The 24,864-nt window shown below is 38.1% G+C and overlaps 1 protein-coding gene across 2 annotated transcripts in view; it reads right to left on the reverse strand.

Moving 5' to 3' along the window:
• The window catches only part of ATP8B4 (ATPase phospholipid transporting 8B4 (putative)), a 285,374-nt gene that overhangs the window by 225,489 nt on the left and 35,021 nt on the right, over positions 1 to 24,864 (reverse strand). For both annotated transcript variants that reach the window (XM_053596147.1, XM_053596146.1), the window contains one exon: positions 10,420 to 10,478. In XM_053596147.1, coding sequence (XP_053452122.1) covers positions 10,420 to 10,478 — 59 coding nt within the window. The remainder of the gene's footprint in view (positions 1 to 10,419; positions 10,479 to 24,864) is intronic.

Genomic DNA, 24,864 nt, shown 5'->3' on the forward strand with positions numbered 1-24,864 from the left:
TTTTTAAATGAAGTCAGAAAATACCTGCAGTTAAGCTAACATTTTTTCAGACATTGCACAGAAAACATCAGGAGGTAGATTATTTCAAAATATTACAGGGGTACAAATGTTTTTGGTTACATGTGTCAATTTTGTTATGCTGGCGTCAGGACTGTAAGTGTTCCCATTACCCAGATAGAGTTTATTGTACCTGGCCGGGAGGTTTTGCCCATCCCAATGGTCTGAGGGACAGTGAACTGGCCCCCTGTTTAAAAAGTTTGAGGACCCCTGGGATACTTCATTTAGAATAATAGTCTTCAGCTCCATTCAAATCGTTGCAAAAGCACTTATTTCATCCTTCTTCATGGATCAATAATATTCCATGATATACAGTTACCATATTTTGTTAATTCACTCATAAATCAATGGGCACTAGAGTTGATTTTTTATGTTTGGCATTATGAATTGTACTACAATACACATTTGAGTGCAGGTGTCTTATTGATAAAATTACTTTTCCTTTGGGTAAATACCCAGTAGTGGAATTGCTGGATCAAATGCTAGGTCTACTTTTAGCACTTTGAGGAATAACCATACCGTTTTTCACAGAGGTTGTACGAATTTGCAGTCTCACCAACAGTGAATGAGTGCTCCTCTCTCTGCACCCATGCCACCATCTTTTATTTTGGGACTTTTTAAGAAAGCCATCCTAACTGGGGTAAGGTGGTATTTTGTTGTGGTTTAATTTGTGTTTCCCTGATAATTAGTGACATTGAGCATTTGTTCATATGTTTATTGACCATTTGTCTATCTTCTTTTGAAAAGCTTCTGTTCATGTCTTTTGCCCACTTTTTATCAGGATTGGTTTTTCCCTGCTGATTTGCTTGAGTTCTTTGTAGATTTGAATATATAGCCAGTGAATATTTTCTTCCATTCTGTAGGTTGTCCATTTGCTTTGTTGATTGTTTCTTAGCTGTGCAGGAGCTTTTTAATTTAATCAAGTCCTATTTGTTTATTTATTTACTTACTTATTTTTGGTATTGCTATGTTTGCCTTTGGGGGTAACCTTCATAAATTCTTTGCCTAGGCCAGTATCTAGAAGAGTTTTTCCAACATTGTCTTCTAGAATTTTTTTTTTTTTTTTTTTTTTTGCAGTTTTTGGCTGGGCTGGGTTTGAACCCACCACCTCCGGCACATGGGGCCAGCGCCCTACTCTGTTGAGCCACAGGCACCGCCCGTCTTTAGAATTTTCAAGGTTTTGTGCCTTACATTTAAGTCTTTTCTCCATCTTGAATTAATTTTTGTGAATGGTGAGAGATATGAATCCTGCTTTATTCTTCTGCCTGTGGCTCTACAAGTTTTGCAGCACCATTTATTAAATAGGGCTTCTTTTCCTCAGTGTCCATTGTTGTCTACTTTGTCAAAGATCAGTTAGCAATATGTGGATGGTTTTATACCTGAGTTTTCTGTTCTGTTCCATTGGTCTATGTCTCTATTTTTGTGCCAATACCATGCTGTTTTGGTTCCTATAGCCTTGCAGTATAGTCTGAAGACTGATAAGGTGATATCCCCAGATTTGTATTTTTTGCTTAAGATTGCTTTGGCTATTCCAGTCTTTTCTGGTTCCAAACAAAGTATAGAATTATTTTTTCTAATCTGTGAAATATGACGTTGGTATTTTGACAGGAAGTACATCCACTTTGGATACCATTCATTTCTTTCTCTTGCCTGATTGCTCTGCTCAGGACTTCTGCACTACGTTGAATAGAAGTGGGGACAATGGACACCCTTACCTTGTTTCAGATGATCATATGATCTTTGTTTATATGGTGAATCACATTTATTGATTTACATATGTTGAACCATCCTTGCATCCCTAGAATGAAGACCACTTGGTTATGGTGGATTTTTTTTTCATGTGCTGTTGAATTCAGTTTGCTAGTATTTTACTGAGGATTTTGCATCTATAATCATATGGCCTATTGGTCTGCAGTTTTCTTTTTTTGTTATATCTTTTTCTGGCTTTGGTATCAAGGTAATACAAGCTTTGTATAGTGAGCTGGGTAGGATTCCTTCCTTCTTGATGTTATGGAATAATTTCTGCACTATAGGTACCAGCTCTTCTTTGTAGGTCTGGTAAAATTTGGTGATAAGTACCTCTGATCTGGGAATTACTTATATTAGAAGAGTTTTTTTATTACTACTTAAACCTCCTGGGTGGGTTATTTGTCTATTCAGGAGTTCTATTTCTTCCTGATTGAGTCATAGGAGATTCTGTATTTCCTGGAATTTGTCCATTTTGTCTACTTTTTTTAGTTTATGTGCATAGAGATTTTCACAATATTCACACATAATTAATTAATTCACATAAATTATTCTCACAAATAATTTATATTTCTGTGGTATCAGTTGTAACATCTCTTTCATTTCTGATTGAGCTTATTTGGGTCTTTTAATTTCCATCTTAATTTTTTATTGACATAATAATCTTTCAACATCAAGTTGTTTAATTTCCATGACTCTGTGTAGAATTGAGCATTTCTCTTGGAGTTAATTTCTAGTTTGGGATGGTGCCTGTGGCTCAGTGAGTAGGGCGCCAGCCCCATATACCAAGGATGGCAGGTTCGAACCCGGCCCGGGCCAAACTGCAACAAAAAAATTAGCCAGGTGCTGTGGCGGGTGCCTACAGCCCCAACTACTCAGAGGGCTGAGGCAAGAGAATTGTCTTAAGCCCAAGAGCTGGAGGTTGCTGTGAGCTGTGATGCCACAGCACTCTACCAAGGGCAACAAAGTGAGACTCTATCTCTAAAAAAAAAAAAGAGAGAGAGAGAAAAAAAAATTTCTAGTTTTATCCCACTATAGTCTGAGAAGATATATGGTATAATTTCTATTTTTTTGTATATGTCAATACATGTCTTGTGCCCTAAAGTATAATTAGTCTTGAAGAATGTTCCATGTGCTAAAGAGAAGAATGTATATTTGGTAGTTTTGGGGTAAAATGTTCTGTAAATGTCTGTTAGGTTCATTTGTTCTAGAGTCCCACTTAAGTCCAGTGTTTATTTATTTTCTACTTAGGTCTGTCCAGTTCTGCCAGTGGGGTACTGAAATCCCTGGCAATTACCATGCTGCTATTTATATCACTTTGGTTTATGAATCTGGGCATACCTGTGTTAGGTACAAAAATATTTAAGATTGTTGTGTCTGCCTTTGACGAATTGCTTCCTTTACCATTGTGTAATGACCATTTCTACCTTTCTTTACAATAGTTGATTTGAAGTCAATTTTATATGATATGAAAATGGCTTTACTTGCTTTTTTTGTGGTTTCTATTTGAATGAAATATTTTTTTCCATCCTTTCATCTTGAGTCTGAATGAGACCTTGTGGGTTAGATATGTTTCTTAGAGACAGTAGGTACTTGGGTTGTACTGGTTGTATTTTTTTTCATGCATTCAGCCAGCCTGTGTCTCTTGAGTGAGGCATGCAGACCATTCACATTGATTGATAGAATTGATATGTGGAATGCCGCTTTGTTCATCTTATTGGATGTAACTTATTGCTTTGTTCTAACTCTTGTGCTATTGTTTTATATGAGCTCTGAGCTTCAGCTTTTGGGTGGTTATATACTGGTGGGTGTACGTTGTGCTGATCCATGTATAATTCTATTCTGGGTGTTTTTTGCAGGGCAGATCTGGTCTTGACAAATTCCCTCAGTATTTGCTTGTCTAGAAAAGTCTTTATTTCTCCTTCATATAGGAAACTTCATTTTGCAGAATACAAAATGCTAGGCTAGCATTTTTTTTTTGTTTAAGACTGAAGATGAGGCCCCCAGTCCCTTCTGGTTTATAAGGTCTGATTTGAGAGGTCTGCACTTACCCTGAATGGTATTCTTTTGTTAGTTACTTAATGTTTTCACCTCATGGCTCACAGGAGTTCCTTCTTGGTGTTGACTTTGGCCAGTCTGATGACTGTGTGTCTTGGTGGTTGCCTTTTTGCAATGAACTTCCCAGGAGTTCTTCAAGGTTTTTGACATTTCCAGAGTTTAATTGCTTTATTTTTAATATGTTGATATCTCTTGTGAATTTTTTATTCACTTCCTGAATTGTTTTCCTGGTATTTTTGAGTTGGTTTTTTTCCATTTTTCTCTTGCATTTCACTGAGTTTCCTTATGGTTCATATTTGGAATTCTTTATCTGTCATTTCAATATTGCTTGGTATCCATTTTAGTTTGTATCCATTGCTAGAGTGTTGGTGTTCCTTTTGGGGTAGGTCCTTTCATTCTGGTTTTTCATTCTTCTGGAGTTACTTTGTTGATACCTTCTCATCTGGGGCAGCTGTCACTAGCAAATTTTAATACAACTATAATTGCAGTCACTACTTCTACCATTCATTTTGAACTCCTTTTACTAGAGATAATGAGTCTGGCTATTTGGCTCACTCTCACAATTTGTATAACATTTTTAACATTAACATATTTTAGTACAACTATTTTCATGACTTCTATTATTCATTCCTATTAGTAACCAAGAAAACTTTGGACTCCCTTCTAATGGGAGTAATAATTCCAGCACTTGGCTTACCCTCTCTTCACTCTCCAATCCCATGTTGTTTTCTTTGTCTTGACATCTAAATGCCTCTTGTAATTTTTTTTCTCAACTTTCAGGTACCACAATATCATGTGTAATTTACTAATTTTACTTAGAATAATTAACTTAGTCTTTTGTTTACGTTCTAAACCCTTTATCGCTCAAAAGTGTTGTGTCCCATATTATCCTTGGTAGCATGAAGATTTGCTGATAAATGAAGGTTCTCTAGGTATTGAAATATCTTCCTTCAGCCATCAAGGAGAAAAGTTTGCTTGGCCAGGTTTAATGTTTATAAAATTATACCATGTATCTGCACTTTGTGTATTTTTCCTCCCAAATTCTCATCTATAAAAGCTAAGGAAAAGATTTAATGTTATTCTTAGCTTCACACAGTATAAATTTCATATACCCTTTATTTACCTTTATCGTTAGCATATAAAAACTTTACTAGTGGATATGAGGGAAAGGGATGAGATTGGGGTTTGGTCTTTTTATTTGTTTGGTTGGTTTCTTTGTTTTATTATGCTCTGTTTTCCAAAATTGGTCAAAAGAGCAACATGCTATCATGGAAAAAAGGTTTTGGAGCTGGCTAATCTGAATTAGAATTACAGATTTGCTACCTTTTAGTTGGGTGACTTAGATAAGTTACTAAGTAAAGCCCCATCTCCTTCATCTCAGTGGGTTTTCTGGAAGACTGAAAAATGTGCAAAGCACCTGGTACACAGCTGGATTCACAGCTATGTGAATGGAAGCTATTATCTAGCTGCGTGACCTTAAGCAAGTCACATGAGATCTCTACACTTCAAAGTTTTCAGACATAAAAGTGAGATAATAAAAGTACATTAAGGATTTGTTAAGATTAAATAATTTTATTATAAGAAAGTACTTGGAATTGTGCCTTTTGTATGGTAAACATATCATGTGTTAAGTTACCATTATTATCATTATCTTTATTATTACCACCATTAACCATGTGTCTGTCCATAGCTTAGCTGATATTGTAGGAAAATTTCCTGAACATGCCAAATGCTGTTCTCAGAGTAGGTGATCAATAATTTTCTCACCTTATTATTATCATCATGACATGGCTTATGTGAGAAGGGATCCTCTATTCCCACAGTCATTTCCTTGTTAGTCCTCTTGTTTTAGGTCCATTGCTTTCTCTACTATGGCATCATCTGTGTAATTTTTCAGCAACTTCCATACCTCCTTCAGTCTCATAATTTGCTCACCTCTTGGCATAAAACAAATCAAGCTAATTTCTCAGTATCTTTTTTTTTTTTGCAGTTTTTGGCCGGGGCTGGGTTTGAACCCACCACCTCCACCATATGGGGCCGGCGCCCTACTCCTTTGAGCCACAGGTGCCGCCCTTTCTCAGTATCTTTTTAACATTTCTATTATTGATGCTTTATTTCATGGGTGCTTCATAGGGAATCTAAAATTTATACTGAGTACATGCCTATAGCTACCTCAGGTTTAAGAGAAACCTTTTCATATAAAAGCCTTAGCACAGGACCTGGTACATAATAAACATCTAATAAAGTTAACTAGTCTTACCATAATCAAATATTTTATCTAAATCATTTAATTTAATCCTTTACTAAATAAACTTATGAGTTATTTCATCATATTTCATCATTGAAATAACATGCTCAGAGAAATAAACAGATGGAGACTACAAAATAGCAATAAGAAGGAAAGGATTCAAATTATTCATCTTATTCCAAAATAGTCTTTCTACTACATTTGATGAGACTTCACCATTTCTCCTTTTATCTTTTTTATAAGTTTCAATTTATTCCCATTTCTTTACCAGGCTATTGATGGTATCATCACTTCTTCAATTATTATAAGCATCCTCCTTCGGATTTCTTGGGGTCCCTCCAAATCTTTTTCTGTTTGGGGTGACATTCTTTAAATATACCTGGGCAATATACTGAACAAAATGCCCCAGTCTACTACCTTTCTTAAAAGGATATTCCATTTAGGAATATCTATTTAAACAAAAAATACCCATTTTAGGATATTCCATGTATACAAAATAACTTAAAATTATATAGTCATAGTAATTCAAATTCCAGCTCTGCACAGACAAGTTCATAGGTCATTGCATGTTATTCTCCTTTGCTCCTTACAACAACTCTACGAAATAGGCATAAGCAGTCCCTGAGTTACAGACATCCAACTTATATACAACTCATACTTAGAAACAAGGGCTATTACAGCAAGTCCCTGAGTTACAAATATCCAACTGACATGCTGGTTGCACTTACGAACAAAGGCTACTCCAGATAGTAAGTAAATGTACCTGTTTTAGCACTCACGTGAATTCAACTTAAGAACACACCTACAGAATCTATTTCATTTGTAACCTGGAGACTGCCAGTACTTTGATTATCCCCAGTATGTAGCTAAACAACCTGAGGCTAAGAGAGGCCCCGCAGCTCACTGCACAGCCAGTCATCCTGTTGGGAGTTCCCAAATCAAGGTAACACAGCCAGGTCTAGTGAGGGCCCCAGGATCCTTCTGGGAGCCTGACAGGTACTCATTGCCTCTGAGCCACAATGGTGCTCATGACACATGGGACATCTGTGCCTGCCTCTACTCTGCAGCTTTCCTTTGTCGGTTTTTATTGTCATCCTGGTTTTTCTAGTCCATACTGGATTTTATTTATTTATTGGTGTATTTTAATTCAGAGAGCCAGGTTGTTTAATCTGCTGTGGCCATGGGATACTATTCTATTGCCTTGTCATTATTCAGGAGACTGACAGAAAATAGTAATAGCCGCACATGTGTGTGCTCTTGTTCAATATCATGAAAGCACAAGAGAAAACCACCTCTGTATCATTAGCGTATTACTACTTTTAAAAGAAAGATCTGAAGCTAACATGGTAACATATCTTCAATCCAGGTAGTGGGTACATGGTGTCATATTACATCCCATGCTTCTCCATCAGTTTGAAATATCTCATAAATTGAGTAAAAATAACTGTAAATAGAAAACACTATTAACATCTTACAAACACAAAGAAAATAAGGCTTTCTTTGTGAGGTTTTATTTGTTATACACTGAAATATTTTTTATACACTTAAGAACAGTAAATGTAGCCAAGTGCTTAAATGCATAATTACCCCATAGCTGATTAGTTATTACTGATTTTTTTCCCCTAAGGTCTTAAAATATATCATACATAGTCCTCTGATTTGGGATTCAATGGTCAAGGCTTCCAAGGGTTATCCCCTATTAAGGACTGCCTATAGAAGGTTGAATGGAAGGAAAGGCATAGGCAAAGTCTGGTGTTGAGCAGAGGGGCCTTCTGTCAGATGGTCACACAGAGTGGCATTTATCACTTTGGAGAATTATAGTCCCTCCCGCTCCCAGGTTATGAAGCATGTGTATCAGCCTCCTGAGAAGAATTCCTTCTCTCACAAACAGACTTACTTTAACCAAGCTTACAAGACTAATGACTACAATTAGAGTACCAATATATTGTTTTTAAATGAGAAATCTATAATACAGATAGCATAACAAATCTCTGTAGGGAAACCTACGTTGAAAATCAAATTATAACCCAAGTTTACATGACTAGCACAGCATAAGAAAAGAGGAGTAGAAAGCTACCTCTGTTGAATTAACATTATCAAGCTAAAATAGCTCAATGTATCCATCTCCATACATGGGAAAGACTTGTCAATAGGAACAAATGCTATAAACTCCATTGACCCAAATGGAGTTTCTCTGCTCTGACCAGTGCTTTAATGGATACTGCCAAAGTTTGCCCCAGTGATTCTCCTATTTCTATGTTTTGTTTTGTTTTTTTATTAAATCATAACTGTATACAATGGCCATCAAACCGCTCTTTGAATTGAGACTTTCTTTCATTGAATGTCCTGGTACACTCAATCATTTAACAGGCCTTATGGGCTACATGTCACCTACAGAGCAATTCTACAAGTCATTTATCTGAGCGCTTATAAAAAATTCCATGTAGGCTCTGTGCCTGTAGCTCAGCGGCTAGGGTGCCAGCCACATACATGGGAGCTGGCGGGTTCAAATCCAGCCTGGGCGTGCCAGACAACAATGACAACTACAACCAAAAAATAGCTGGGCATCGTGGCAGGTGCCTATAGTCCCAGCTACTTGGGAGGCTGAGGCAAGAGAATCACTTAAACCCAAGAGTTTAAGGTTGCTGTGAACTGTGATGCTACAGCACTCTACTGAGGGCGACATAGTGAAACTCTATCTCAAAAAAAAAAAAGATTCCATGTAGTAACTTAGATTGAGTCATAGAAGGAGAGGGATAAGAGCTTTATGAGGGCCCATGATACATGGGTATAATTCATGAAATTGTTCACTAATGTATCACAAATTCTAAAACTGTGCCAGTCACTTAGTAGACACATAATAAATATTTCTTCTGTAAATAAAGAAAATATGCATTTAAAAAAAAAAAAACGAAAAGTTCAGTACAATCTTAAAGCCCACACACTTAAACTAATCATTCTCACCTAAATAGAATCGTTCAGGACCTGGGAATATTCTCTTACATATACTTTTCCACATTCCACCTGAGTTGCTTAGAAGAAATATTCCAAATGCCATTCATCGACCATTACTACTTCCATCACCCAGAACAACCAAAAAGGCCAATTTTCATTATTCCTGTGAGTTCTACTGCCCAGGTCGGCATCAAAATTAACTAAGCATCAATTCTTCAGAAGGATGATATTTTATTATCTCCCCATGCCTAAAAACAGTGTAATAAAAGAGAAATAAGTGCGTAAACATTACTGAGATCTGTATTTATGGAAACGTGTGGCACCTTGCTAGGAAAATGGGCCAAAAAAGGAAGTTTTTAGTGAGGTCATAAAGTTCTAGAAGACATGAATCCATTTTCCCTGAGATTAAAACCTACCCCAGCATGCATACAGGATGGGTGTTTTACTCACTGTATACTGACGGGTAAACCAAGGGTGTTTTACTCACTGTATACTGATGGGTATACTATGGGTGTTTTACTCACTGCAACCTACCCCAGCATGCATATAGGATGGATGTTTTACTCACTGCGACCTACCCTAGCATGTGTATAGTATGGGTGTTTTACTCACTGCATACTGATGGGTATACTATGGGTGTTTTACTCACTGCAACCTACCCCAGCATGTGTATAGGATGGGTGTTTTATTCACTGCATACTGATGGGTATACTATGGGTGTTTTACTCACTGCAACCTACCCCAGCATGTGTATAGGATGGGTGTTTTACTCACTGCATACTGATGGATATACTATGGGTGTTTTACTCACTGCAACCTACCCCAGCATGCATATAGGATGGGTGTTTTACTCACTGTGTACTGATGGGTATACTATGGGTGTTTTACTCACTGTAACCTACCCCAGCGTGCATACAGGATGGATGTTTTACTCACTGCGACCTACCCTAGCATGCGTACAGGATGGGTGTTTTACTTACTGTGACCTACCCCAGCATGTGTATAGGATGGGTGTTTTACTCACTGCGTACTGATGGGTATACTACGGGTGTTTTACTCACTGTGACCTACCCCAGCATGCATATAGGATGGGTGTTTTACTCACTGCGTACTGATGGGTATACTGTGGGTGTTTTACTCACTGTAACCTACCCCAGCGTGCATACAGGATGGATGTTTTACTCACTGCAACCTACCCTAGCATGCGTACAGGATGGGTATTTTACTCACTGTGATCTACCCCAGCATGTGTATAGGATGGGTGTTTTACTCACTGCATACTGATGGGTATACTATGGGTGTTTTACTCACTGCAACCTACCCCAGCATGTGTATAGGATGGGTGTTTTACTCACTGCGTACTGAAACTTTTCATTGTATTCCCGGTCATTGGCTTTCACTCTCCGTTCCACTTCTAAAGAAAAAGAGAAATCAGGTATGAAATTAAATTTTAGGCCCACGGAAACATATAACTCATTAAAATAACATCACTCAGATTACTTTGATTGTTGTCAAGGTTGCAAGAATTCTTTCATTTGAAATTTGAAGGGCATTGGTTTTTTCCAGTTTAAATGTTGGAACAAATGTTGGAAATTCCCAAAACAGAAAGCTGAAATGTTTTTCATTGTCTTTCTGATACCAGCCATAAAGCAAAACATTATGTGTCTCCAATTCCTACGTCCCTCCAGCTCTGCAAAGACCCTTTCTCTTAATTTCCAATAGTTTGTAAAAAAGAAAAGAGCCACTAAAAGTCAAATGCACCAAGGGAAAGAATTTCTTTTCCTTTTGCTACAAAGTCACAAAATACAGCCTAGTCACATAAAACCACAGAGAAGTAGCCAGCGGGGTTACTGACCTTACGACCATAGAGCCAAAGGGGATATTTGTAAGCAACCCAGACATATTCAAGAGGAATGTCCCATAATCAGGAGACTGAGATCTGCCTTTAGCTGGAAGTGACCAAAGACTAAAATCTTCTGAAACTCAATGCAAACACACAGTGCAAATAGCAATATAAAATGACAGCAAACCCAAAGATTATGACAGTACAGAAAAAAAAATTTGCAGAGGACAAGAAAAGACAGTGCCCCAGAAACACTGTAAGAGCATGTCTTACAGAAAGAGTAACAAGCTCTTGCTCCATGTGTACTGCAGAGCTACTACCAGAATTGACCAAAGGTTTATGATGGAATAATGAGATCTAAGGGAACAAAGTCAGCGAAGTAACCACTAGATGTCCATGTTGGACATCCAGAAAAGTGAAACAACCATCTCACCCAGGATTCCCTAAATCCCACAGTTCTCCAACCGGGTAAGTGACAGGTGCTAAAGTGCATAAGAGTCTGAGTATACACAAGACACCTATGACCACAGAGAAAGGAGCCTGGATGGTAGAAAGTAACTTGGAGGCACAGGTTAGGGTGGGAGAAGGGAAGAGCAAAAGGAAAGTGAAGACAAGAAGAGCTAGAAGTAGAAAGGAGATGAGAAAGGTGAGGGAGCTAAAGAAGGAAAGAGGAATATATTTTAGCACCTGCCCCTCATATGCCAGGCACTACGATTATAAGAACTGACTAATTTTTCCCAAAAATCTAGGAGCAATCTAAATGTCTCTGCAGCCCCCTCAACTCCCAAGGCTGAAGGTGCTCTGAGGAGAGCTCCTGACAAAGGATACCCTGCCTTTGGTTACACTTGGGTTTCCACTATGTGAGACTGTTTTGTCTATTTGGTATCCACCTATGCAGTTGCTTCCTTGTCTACCTAATAAAGTCAATTCCCTATGATTGTTCCTGTTTTCCAATTTAGCTCAGTAATTGCTGATAAGGATAACACTGGATTGATGTCAACAGTGATGCCACCTGAGTGGACTTGCTCCTCACGTAAATAACTCTGAAACCCAGAACCACCTGGGTTTGGAAGCAGCCTCTCATCCAACCACCCCCCTGAAAGAAACATTTCAAACCCTGGCTGTAAAAGCACCATCCTCTCTTTCTTGCTGATTTCTCAACAAAGAGCAAACCTACCAAAGCCCAAAATGGTACTTAGGAGGGCAAGAGAACTTAAAAGTTTAAATAATAAATAATGTATTTATATAGGCCTACCCATGAGTAATAAAACTGCTGGCAAGAAAATAATGAATATTATTGAGGGGGTAGATATTTCCGGAACAGTTATAATCATTTAATATTTACTAGTTAACCTGGACCACTAGCATACTGCATCTAATTCATAGATTAGTGAATAGAAATCAGAAATGCTAATTTGTAAATTAATTGACTTTGGCATACATTGCACACATTTAGATGATAATCCTTTTTAAATTTCACATTTGTATGAAGTGTATCCAAGAGCAAGATTCTATAGCTCTGTTCCTAATTTTGCCTACTCCAATGCTGGAGTCTTGACCCTATGAGCCATGTGACCCTAGGAACCATTATGGCCAGTGTCTCCACGTAGCCACACTCCACAGGGAGTGGGACTAGCCCTCTCCCAAAGAAGCCAAGTAATTTCTACAGAAGGTCAGTTTGGATCTTCTGAGTGTCCAGATTGCTTTTATGCCCTAAGACCTGATTAGAGCCAGGCAGTCCTCCTTTTGCTTCTAAATCTTTATTATTAAGTCAAAATATTTGCTTCTGTATTTCTAATAATTATTAACTTTCTTAACTGAGTCTTCATGGATTAATTCTGGCAGAAGAATTTACATTCCTTCAATTAAGCTTTGCAAAATTTAGCTGAGCACAGTGGCTCACACCTGTAATCCAGCACTCTGGGAAACTAAGGCAGGAGGATCACTTGAGCTCTGGAGTTTGAGATCAGCCTGAGCAAGAGCAAGACCCTATATCTACTAAAAATAGAAAAAAAAGGAAAAAAAACAAATTAGCCAGGAATAGTGGCTGATGCCTGTAGTCCCAGCTACTCGGGAGATTGAGGCAGGAGGATTGCTTGAACCCAGGAGTCTGAGTTTGCTGTGAGGTAGGCTGACATCACAGCACTCTAGTCTAGGCAACAGAATGAGACTCTATCTAAAAAAAAATAACTCTGCAAAATTTGACTTCGGTTCTAAATCTCTACAATTTTATACCTTTAACCTGACTATGCTAGGCCTGAATTATCTCTGCAGAGATTAACTTTCTTCCAAGTGCTACCATAATGTAAGAGGGGATATAAACCCTTCTTGGCAGTAAGTCACATCCTGCAAAAAGAGGAAGCTGAAAACAAATCCCCCATAGCAACTCCCACTAAGAATGACTCAGAGGGTCCATGACCTTACACTTAATACCTCACAGGCATCATGGGACACTTTCAGATGTTAGAATGAAAGGAAAGTAGTCACAAGAGGTTTATGACCTACGAGTGCAAGTCTACTCATGCACAATTATCACTGAGTTTGTTCAGTTCCAAAAAGGAGTCAAGTGATACATAGGATGTATAAACTATCGTAAGCCAGTTGGTTTAAAGTGGAGTGAAAGGGGTAAAAGAGCTTCGCATTTGAGATAAGTAAGATAAACTAAGAATGCCTTTTACCTCCCTTCCTTCTCAGCTCTCACTGAAATTACAGAAAATATGGATTGTTCTAAAGAACAAAAATATAATAGCGCTGGAAAACAAGAGTAGTGGCTAGCAGAGGTTTACAAATTTTGAAGAAAGCCTAGAAAATAAAATAGAAAGCAGATGGGGTCATTACAACTAGGATTAACTCCAGCCAACAGAATTAGAAGAGTGAGCTTCCCAGTGGAGATCCGGAGCAGCCCCAAAATAAACAAGAGGTTGACAGTATGTTTACAGATAGGGTGACCATCCCAGTTACGCCTATTATCTTGGCAAAATAATTAATAGGGTCTCTTTCACTCTCAAAACTGTCTCAGTTTCTATGACCAATTAATATATATGATCACCTCACACAGCATCATCAGAGTAATCAAATAATAAGCAAGCCAGCTGGGCACTCCCACACTCCCTCCTCTGCCCACTAAAGAGAGTAGCCAACATGCCAGAGGAGGAAGCCAGGGTGGGTGATGGGTCCCCAAGAGAAGCTGCTCTGACCCCCACAGCAGCTATAGCAGGCTCGGCCCCCAGGAAAGCCTGCCTTCCCAAGCCCACAGGGGGAGTCACCAGACTGCCGGACTAATCCACAGAAAAGACTTTCTGTCAGCAGGTCACTCTCTAGCTCTTCTGTTTAAAGTAGAAGCCCGGTGAGGAGAAAGGCCTTCACTGCACTGCCCTGATCTGTCTAGTCCTTCATAGATACAGATATCTGAAGAACACCAAGAGCATAAAAAAGAGGGATGCAAGGGGAAGAGACAATCCTGAATCAGACAGGCAGGGAAAAGGGGTTGATTTTTCTTTTTAATTCTAACTAGTATCTCAAAGATATTTCAGAAGACATGGCATCATGAGGCACAAAAAGCTGATATGAGCAAAGAAAAGGAGGAAGAGTTCCCAGCAATTAAAATTATTCAATGGGCATACTGTAGGGCATGATGGACAGAATGGAAGAGAAGATTAAAAAAAAAATCTCTTAAAATGTATATTAAAATGACAAAGAGGAGGAAAATGTGAAGATAAAACTTAGGAGAAGAATATAAACAATGGATAAGAGAAAAACAATAAGAAGGAAATTTCTCTCTACCAGAGTAAGATGTAATTCTTCATAGGGAGAGGGCCAACAAGTGCCAATAGGATGAATAAAAATGGACCCACAGATCTTCATAAAATTTTGAGCCCCAAGAACATGCAGAAAATTCTAAAAACATCCAGAAGGGAAAAAATCGTTAGCCCAAGACACAAGAATCAAATCAACATGAAATTTCTCATCAGCAAAAAGGAAGAAGACACTAGAATGACACATTTCAGTGTTAAGGAGAAATGTTTTAGAACTTAGAATTCTATACCCAGCCAAATAAAGTAATCATTTAAGTGCAAAGAGGAAACACAGACATTTCCAGACATGAACCGTATTTACATATAAGACCATTTCTGAAACAACTACTCTAGAATGTACAATAAGAAAAATAGTTTAAATTTGAAAGTAAAATAGAATGGAAGAAAACACAGAAGAAAGAGTGATGATCTGAAGTGATAAACTGGAGTCAAGATGGATAATAAAAATGTGTGGCATAACGTCCCACACACCTGCTGCAGGTGGGCCACAACTTCTATAGAAAAAGGGAGCACCTATGTATTGCCCTTTATTTCACAAAGCCTATTAGGTAATAATAAACTAATATATCATGAAAAGTACGATTATTATTATACTAGTTATTGGCTTAGACATTAATTTCTCTAACATATCCTCACATTAATAAGTCATTGTTTGATATAAAGAACATAAAATGAGGGTTTTAGAGTTGCGTTTTTTAACAACCCTAGGGATATCATCCCAAAACACAATTCAGTTTCTGTATTCATTGTTTGCTGAAGCAATTAAATCCAGGAATGTATTTTAAGATATTTGAATGAATAAATAAGCTATATGTCCTTCAAACATTCTAATTATTACTTCTCTCAACTGCACTTGTGCTAAATACTATGTGACCATGAGCTTAAGATTGAGCTTTTTGGAAAATACCTGGAGAGTTGCTACACTGTGTTGCTAGCTGAGTACAAAAGCCATAGAAAAAAGATCAAGTTGGTCATGGTGTTAGCATCATTTAGTGACAACTAAGGAGCCTAACAAAGACATGTGCTTGGAAGAAGTAAGCCATCCATTATTCCAGTGATCCAAGAGAACAGCCTTTAGCAGAGGTAGGATTCTCTTAGACACTTGATTGTAATCTGCTCCAGAATATGGAAAAGTAGGCCCTGAAAACCTTTGAATTACTACATAGGATGATGGAAATAGCCTACATCCCCCCAAAAAAATCATAAAATCCTACATAATTTGATGTCTTCCTCAACCAATTAGAGCCATGGTTCTCAACCTTCCCAATGCCACGATGTATTTTCATTGTTACAAAGGGGTCGGGACCCACAAGTTGAGAACCACTGAATTAGAGTATCAATGAAGCATTCACAGAATGCTTATCTTTAGCCAGGTGGCTCACTCCTATAATACTAATACTCTGGGAGTCTAAGGCAGTTGTATTGCTTGAGCACACACATTTGAGACCAGCCTGAGCAAGAGCAAGACCCAGTCTCTACTGAAAATAGAAAAACTAGCCAGTCATTATGGTGGGTGCCTGTAGTCCCAACTACTCGAGAGGCTAAGGCAAGAGGATTGCTTGAGCACAAGAGACTGGGGTTGCTGTGAGCTAAGCTGACACCACGGCACTCTACCCAGGGAGACAGAGAGAGACTTTGTCTCTCCCACTCCAAAAAAAAAAATGCTTATCTTTTTTTTTTATTTTTATTAAACCATAGCTGTGTACATTAGTATAATCATGGGGCACCATACACTTGGTTCATAGATCGTTTGACACATTTTCATCACATTAGTTAGCATAGCTTTTGTAGCATTTTCTTAGTTATTTTGCTAAGACCTTTACATTCCACATTTACTAGGATTCACATATACCATTGTAAGATGCACCGCAGGTGTAATCCCATTAATCCCCCTCCTTCCCCCTCCCTCCCCTCCCTTTCCCCTTTCTCCCTATTCTTAGGTTGTAACTGGGTTATAGCTTTCATGTGAAGGTCCTACTTTAGTTTCATAATAAGGGTGAGTACATTGGGTACTTTTTCTTCCATTCTTGAGACACTTTACTAAGAAGAATATGTTCCAGCTCCATCCATGTAAACATGAAAGAGGTAAAGTCTCCATCTTTCTTTAAGGCTGCATAATATTCCATGGTGTACATATACCACAATTTATTAATCCATTTGTGGATCGATGGGCACTTGGGCTTTTTCTATGACTTAGCAATTATGAATTGGGCTGCAATAAATATTCTGATACAAATATCTTTGTTATGGTGTGATTTTTGGTCTTCTGGGTATAATAATGCTTATCTTTCAACCATGTGCTTCCAGTTACATTTGCCAAGATAACTAAAAAAAAATATCTAGTTTGTTTCAGGAAGTGGTCATTTACAAATCAGTTAAATTACATTCACCAAAATGAATAACCCAATTTCAGTATAATTAACCTATACTCCCTACCTCTCCCCAAAATAATTATCTGCTAGATCTAATGGTTTGTTAAGATGCCTCCAGAACACTGAAAAGTGTTATCAGATCAATTAAAAAAAAGTTTAAAAGATGGGAAGGACATAATACTACCCTGCTGGAAATTTTTAACTGCGATTGTAAGGTTATTGCCCGTTAGAGAGATTTTTAGGATCCATAAAAATGAAAGTTTAATGAAGAGCCCTCAGATGAGAAGAGACCTAGATCTTGAGGCAGTGAGGTCCTAAATTCTTTAATAACTATCTGTATGAGAACATTTTTAACTCAAGACCTCACTTTACCTTACTATGGATAACCAGTAAAATAATGTCACTTGGTATCATAATCATTAAATGAGAAGATGTATGGAATGTACTTTATCAACAGAGAAAATAGCAAATAGGTGAAAACAATAAATCACTCAGGCTCAGATAGTCAGCCTTAAAGTTGCTTATATTGTTTCCCAAGAGAAACTTCAAGTAATTTTCTAAATATTTTCAGTGGAAATTGGCAAATGCCCATTGATTCTACTCCAGGTCCTGGAAGGCAACACCCAACTCCTAATCTGAGCTCTTCTCCATCATTATATAATAAATTAAACATTATCTATCTTTCCACTTTCAATAAGCAAGAGAAAACAAGTCATATATGTCTCCTTTTTAACAGTTTTTCAGCGAACAATTCATACCACCTTAGTGTTTAAGACTAGATAGGGAACACAGGAGCTCTGCCGGAAAGACCAAGTATAAGGGGAAGAGTTAAGAGGCTTCCACGGACCCCTGATCACAGCAAGTATGAGTTCCAAATCAATAAACACAACTGTCTTTCTCCAATTAAATCCAGAGTATTTTATCCTTCATTAACCATGGTTTTTAGAAAACAGCCTTCAGGCACTTTGCTTTAGACTCCCTAAATCATGAAATAATGAACTAATGTGGAAATTTGGGGTCCCTATATAAGACCTCAATGGCATTGACTGATATTTCCTGAACAAGGTTGGTACTGATCCAAAAGCTGAGAAATGTCCCCAAACATGGAGGGTCATTTGGGGTTTGGGATTGTTGTTTTTGGGGGGTTGGGTCAGAAATCTCAGAAAAATTCCCTCAAGCTAAATCAATAACTTAAGCATTCTTCATTCTTAATTATATTAACCAGTGTGGTATAAACATTCCTAATTCTATATGAAATCAGTACATTGTACCCCATAAATGCTTTAATGTATACATGATCTATGTGTTTATGATTTAATAAAAAAAATAATAAAAAGAAAGAAAAAAGGGAAAAAAATTTTCTTTCATTCTTCACAATCTGGCCCGTGTGGTTGGAAGCCAAAGCAATTCATTAAAGCCATAACAAAAATAGGTGGGGAGAGCTTTAAAGAAAAGACTTCCCTAGCCTCCAAGATTTCCTGATTTGACTCCAAGAACACATTCTGATACAAATGAAAAATATGTGTCCCCCATCAGGATTTCCTATTGAAAGCCAATGGTGACCTGCAGCTTCTGGGACTTATTAACATTTAAGCAGAAAACCAAAGAGAATAGAAGCAAAACAAAAAAATCTTCCCACAATGTTGGGGTTTTTTTAATGCTTGTCCCCACTTAAGGGAAAAAAAAAGCTTGGAAAGAGAGTTAGGGGATTCAAACAATACTAAAGGGCCTTTGATTTATTTTCCTTTTGGCTGTGCCAATTTGCTCATCAAGTCCAGATAGTTGGAAAATTTGATTTATTGAGAACTTTATTACTCCCATGGCTCACTATAGCATCACAAAGAGATAGAAAATCTTTTACCAATTCACTCCTCTTCTAGAAATGTGAACTGTATTATACAAATCACAAGTCAAGTTGTTACAAATCTCTATGGAAGCCCTTGGCATGTAGCTTTCTGTAAGTTGTAGAAGACTTAAGACTTACTATAATAATAATGCTAAAAATAACAACTTAACACTTATTGAGTACCTGCTAAAAGCTAGGTATTCCATGAAGTATTGTACATTTATTATTTCATTAATCCTCAGAACAATCCCATTAGCTACGTGCTGTAGCTTTACAGATGAGAAACAAAAGCCTACAAAGCCTACACAGTAGAGTCAGAATTCAAACACCAAACAGGCTCACTTGTAAAAAGAAGCTGGGAAGGGAGTCTGAGCCCAGGGAAATGGCGCTGGTACTGTGCAGAGATGACTCGGAACTATAATGGGTGTGTGCCTAAATCTAACCATCAAGGAGAGGGGGACAAGGCCTCTCTTGTCAAATGCAATACTCTGGGATGTACTTCAAATCACACACCCATCCCAGTGAACTCCATGCCCCAGTGACCTCATCTCTTCCAGGGTTGGTCTGTGCTTTACTGCCAAAGCCACCCTGGAGGACTTGTCTGCCCATTCCTTGTAGACTCTGGGAAGTCTTTGCTCAGAGTACTCTCCCAAATTCCTGCTCAAAAGTGCTATCTTTGAAACTTTATTTATATGTGCCAGTTAGAATCTATTCTCTCGTATCTACATTCTTTTATAATTTGATAACCTATACCAAATAAAAAATACATTTTTATGGACTAGACCAAGATCGGAATGTTTTCTCTAAAGATGGAAAATAACCATTTTTCTTCTCTTGACAGCATCCCCATGCAGACAAAAAAAAAAAATCAGAATCTGCCCCAAGGATCATAAGAGCCTAGAAGATCAGATTACTTTCTCTAAAAATGGAAAATAAGCATTTCCCTCTCTTGACAGCATCCCCATTAAAAAAAAAAAAAAAAAAAAAAATCAGGATGTGTCGCCAAGGATTGTAAGAGGCTAGAAGCTGAAAGGCATTCAATTTTTCACTGTGAGATACACTCTAGCCACCTGTCATAAAATGAAAGGAAAGAACCCCAGGTGTAAAAGAAAGACACATGAGAAGGAAATCTGAGGACTTTACTTCTCTGCTTGATACTTCAGGGATCACACGGGAAACTGTATTTCAAATCCTGTCATTTTAAGATGCATGAGGCTATAAATTAAGTTTTTTTAGCACATATTAGTTTCCGTATCTCAGCTCCCTGGATCCACACAGCAACAAATAAAATTAGCTGGAACAAAGAGAAAGTGATTTATTCCAGAAATATTTATTGAACTTCTTTGAGTAAGGCTCCATTCTAGGTAGTGAAGGAAAAACAAAGACAAATAAGACAGTGATCATCTCCAAAGGGTAGGTGATCACATGACCACAAACACCTGCGCCCAGAGTGCCACAAAAAACAGAGAAAAGGAAAGTCAAGTCCAGATGGGTGGTCACGGAGCATCCCCGCCTGTCCCAGGAAGCGCTGAGGGAACCTATGTAAGCTGTAGACAAGCTAGGAGCTGTGGTGGGTTGTCTTGCCAAGCACCTTACCCAAGCTAAGGTGCAGTCATTTATAAAAAGGAATTTGGTAGAGGAAATCTGCCACCTCGGATAGAGTAAACTACGGACCTTGAAAGAAGGCATACCACAGTCTCATCTCAGCTGTTGCCTCTAGTAGGTATGAGGCTAAGTGATACCTAAAGGTGTCAGGCTAAAAGACGGAAAGAAAAATGGGAGCCTCATTTTATTTACCTATTGAAGGTGGTGTATATTCAGAACATGCCACTTCTCACCCCTCCTCTGCCCTCACCTTGGTCCAAGCCACCATCACCTCTTTCCCAGGCCACTGCAAAGCCTCCCTCTGGGCCAGCCCCATTGTCTATTCTTGACAGAGCAGCCAGAATGCTCATTTCAGAGTTCTGTAAGAAATTACCATGAATTTTAGTGGCTTAAAACAGTATGTACTGTAAATGCATTCATTTTAGAAGTCAGAAGTCTGAAAATGACCCTTATGGGGCTAAAGTTAAGGTGTCTGCAGGGCTGAGTTCCTTTGACAGGCTCTAGAGGCAAATCTGTCCCTTGGGTTTTCTGGCATCTAGAAGCTGCCCACATTCCTTAGCTCATGGCCATACCTCTCTGTCCTCTGCTTTCACTGTCACATCTCCTTCTCTGACTCTGACCCTCCTGCCTCCCTCTTCCAAGGATCCTTGCAATTACACTAAACCCACCTGCATATCCCAGGATATCCTTGCATCCTAACATCCTTCACTGAATCACATGTACAAAATTCCTTTTCCATGTAAGGTAAGCCCACAGGCTCTGAGGAATAGGATGTGGACGTCTTTGTGAAAAGGGACAGTATTCTACCCACTACAGGTATTAGCTCTCTCTTTCTCTCAAAACTATCAACTAGCTCTTCATCTCAAGAGAAAGAAGCCAGTTGTTACCAAGGCCCTGCTTGACCTTTACACATCCACCCCATTACCTCCTGGCCTCACATCATCACCAAAGGCAGACTTACAACAAAGCTCATGCAGCTTCAGCTCATCCCATTTGCACATTCTATCCCAAGGAGTAATACTAGAAATGTGTTTTCATACCCATTTTTTATCTGTAAAAGTAAAACATTTTAGCAACAGGGGGCTAAGACCATTGTCCCCCTGCCACTTTATCTTTTCCTCCGTTATACTTTGCCTCCGATCAGATGGCACTGGGATTCACATAAGCAGTCAGGTTGGAAATACATGGATTCATGTTCAGTGGAGTATAGTTATGTGGTTCACAGTTACTTCTATACAGAGTTAAGTTGTTGGTGGTTATCCCAGAATAGAACTGGTTCTCAGAAATACTCCTACCACCACACAGACCCACCCAGTGTTGTAACACAAAGGGGCGTGGCCCAATGTCATATGACAACATGAGTATATTCTAGCACCTAGCACCAAAGTGTATAGATTGTGGGGGAGACAAGAGAGTGGAAATACAAAGCCAAAAGTCAGCCTGTGCAGAATCCTTCCAATCGTCAGATACATAAAATTATATATGGAAGATATAGTGTTCATCAACTCTGAGTCAAAACAACATTTATCTCCTATCAGTAGTATGGGGAGTATCAAGAATGGTATGCTTACTACATCATATATTGACATATGATATGTTGATTATACTTACTGAGTATGATATACTTATTAAGCATACTAAATAAGTATAACAGGCATTTTTTTCTTTCTTCATGGAATTGCACAAAATAAAATATATTATAATTCCTGTGCTTGCAGAGTACACAACTATTTGTAACAGTATTATATATAGCAAGTACATCTCTCACAGCTCATAATGAAAGCAAATTGGTGGAAGTTTTCCCATGGCTGACAATTCTAAATTTTTATGTGATGTTATTACATCATGAAGCTGACAAATTTTTCTAAGCTATCATAATTTTAAATTAACTTTATGGGCCGGGTGTGGTGGCTCACACCTGTAGTCCCAGCGCTGTGGGAGGCCCAGGCAGGCGAATTGCTTGAGCTCAGAGGTTCGAGACCAGTATGAGCAGGAGTGAGCCAGAGCAAAACCCCATCTCTACTAACATCAAAAAAAGCCAGATCTTGTGGTGGGCATCTGTAATCCCAGCTACTGGGGAGGCAAAGGGAAAGAGAATCACCAAAGGAAGAACAGGAAAAAAAAAAAAGAAAGAAAGAAAAGAAAAGAAACAACAACAAAAAAAACTTTAAATGAAGAAGAGTGAACAAGCAAGCTTAAATTTAAAATAAAATATATATATATTTTTTTTTGTAGAGACAGAGTCTCACTTTATGGCCCTCGGTAGAGTGCCGTGGCATCACACAGCTCACAGCAACCTCCAACTCCTGGGCTTAAGCGATTCTCTTGCCTCAGCCTCCCAAGTAGCTGGGACTACAGGCGCCCACCACAACACCCAGCTGTTTTTTGGTTGCAGTTTTTGGCCGGGGCTGGATTTGAACCCACCACCCTCGGTATATAGGGCCAGCGCCTTACCGACTGAGCCACAGGTGCCGCCCTAAAATAAAATAATTTTTTAAATTAACTTTATAATAGAGGAAATTTTGAATTATCTAAGTCTCTCTATAGAAAATTATGCAACAAAATCATGATCATATGACATGCAATCAAATATAGGAGGCTAAGAGCAGACCTGGTAATACACCAGGATTTCAGTTGACTTTTAAAGAACTATATTCTATAAGTAAGGACTAACAAAAATAGACTAGAATATATAAAAACTGAAACCTAGCCTCAAAGAATCTCAGTCCCTGATTGATCAAGATGATCTGCTCCTCCTCTAACTTTCCACCATAAGCAAAGTAAATCCTCCTGTAGGAAGATAATATTATCTAGATCCTCTACAATTGTTCATATACCATGTCTAGCATTCAATAAAGAATTAGCAGGTATAGCAGAAGACAATATCAAATCATTGAAAACAAAAAGAAGGAAATAGAAAATAGAAACAGAGTTTCTATCAGAGATTATCTAGATATTAGAGCTCTAAGATTTTTACTTTAAAATAACTGTAATTAACAATGGCAAAGAAAGACAAAGATTGTCATTATATAATAGTAAAGGAAGCAATTCAACAAGAAGGTAGATATAGATATAGATATATACCACAGGAACTCCCAGATTAATAAAGCAAATTCTACTAGGTCTAAGCAAAGAGAAAAATGGTTACATCATAATTGTCAGGGACTTTGACATCCTTCTTCAGAACTGTGAAGGTCATTAAAGCAGAAAATAAATAGACGCTGGACTTACACAGGACTCTAGAACAAATAGAACTAAGAGACATTTAGAGAACATTCACCCAGAACTATTGAATATATATTCTTTTTATCAGCACATGGGACATTCTCCAAGATTAATCATATCTTAGGCCACAAAACATGTATCAACTTGAAAAATATCAAAATTATACTATCCTGTTTCCCAGGAAAGATAAGACGTCCCCTGAAAATAAGACCTAGTGCATCTTTGGGAGTACACCTTAAAATAAGACACTGTCTTGGGAAACAGGGTATGTACCTTCTTGGACCAAGTAGAACGGAACTAGAAATCAATCCCAAAAGAAACACTCAAATCTACACAAAGTCATGGAATAAAAAGCCTACTACTGAATAATTATTTGGTCAATAATGAAATTAAGATGGAAATCAAAAGATTCCTCAAACTGAATGACAAAGGGGAAAAAAAACTATCAAAATCTATAGGATTCAGCAAAAGCAGTCCTAAGGGGAAAATTTATAGCCTTAAATGCCTACATCGAAAAGACAGGGAGATCACAAATTAATAACCTAATGTCACATCGCAAGGAACTAAAAAAGGAAGAGCAAATCAAACCCAAAGCTAGCAGAAGAAAAGAAATAACAAAAGTCAGAGCAGAACTAAATGAAATGGAAAAAAACACACAAATAATCAACAAAACAAAAAGCTGGTTCTATGAAAAGATAAACAAAATTGATAAATCTCCTGTTATTATCAACCAGAAATAGAAAGGAAAGGACCCAAATAAGCTCAATCAGAAATGAAAAAGGGGGCCAGGTGCAGTCGCTCACACCTATAATCCTAGTACTCTGGGAGGCCAAGAGGATCCCTTGAGCTCAGGAGTTCAAGACCCTATCTCTGCTAAAAATACAAAATTTAGCTAAGTGTTGTGGAAGGCACCTGTAGCCCCAGCTACTTAGAGGCATGGGGATCACTTGAACCCAGAAGTTTTAGGTTGCTGTGAGCTAAGCTAACACCACAGCACTCTATCCCAGGTGACAGAGCAAGACTATCTCAAAAAATAAAATATAAATGAAAAAGAAGATATTACAATTGATACCAGAGAAATACAAAATCTCATC

The sequence above is a fragment of the Nycticebus coucang genome, chromosome 6 (assembly GCF_027406575.1).
Source record: "Nycticebus coucang isolate mNycCou1 chromosome 6, mNycCou1.pri, whole genome shotgun sequence".
NCBI lineage: Eukaryota > Metazoa > Chordata > Mammalia > Primates > Lorisidae > Nycticebus > Nycticebus coucang.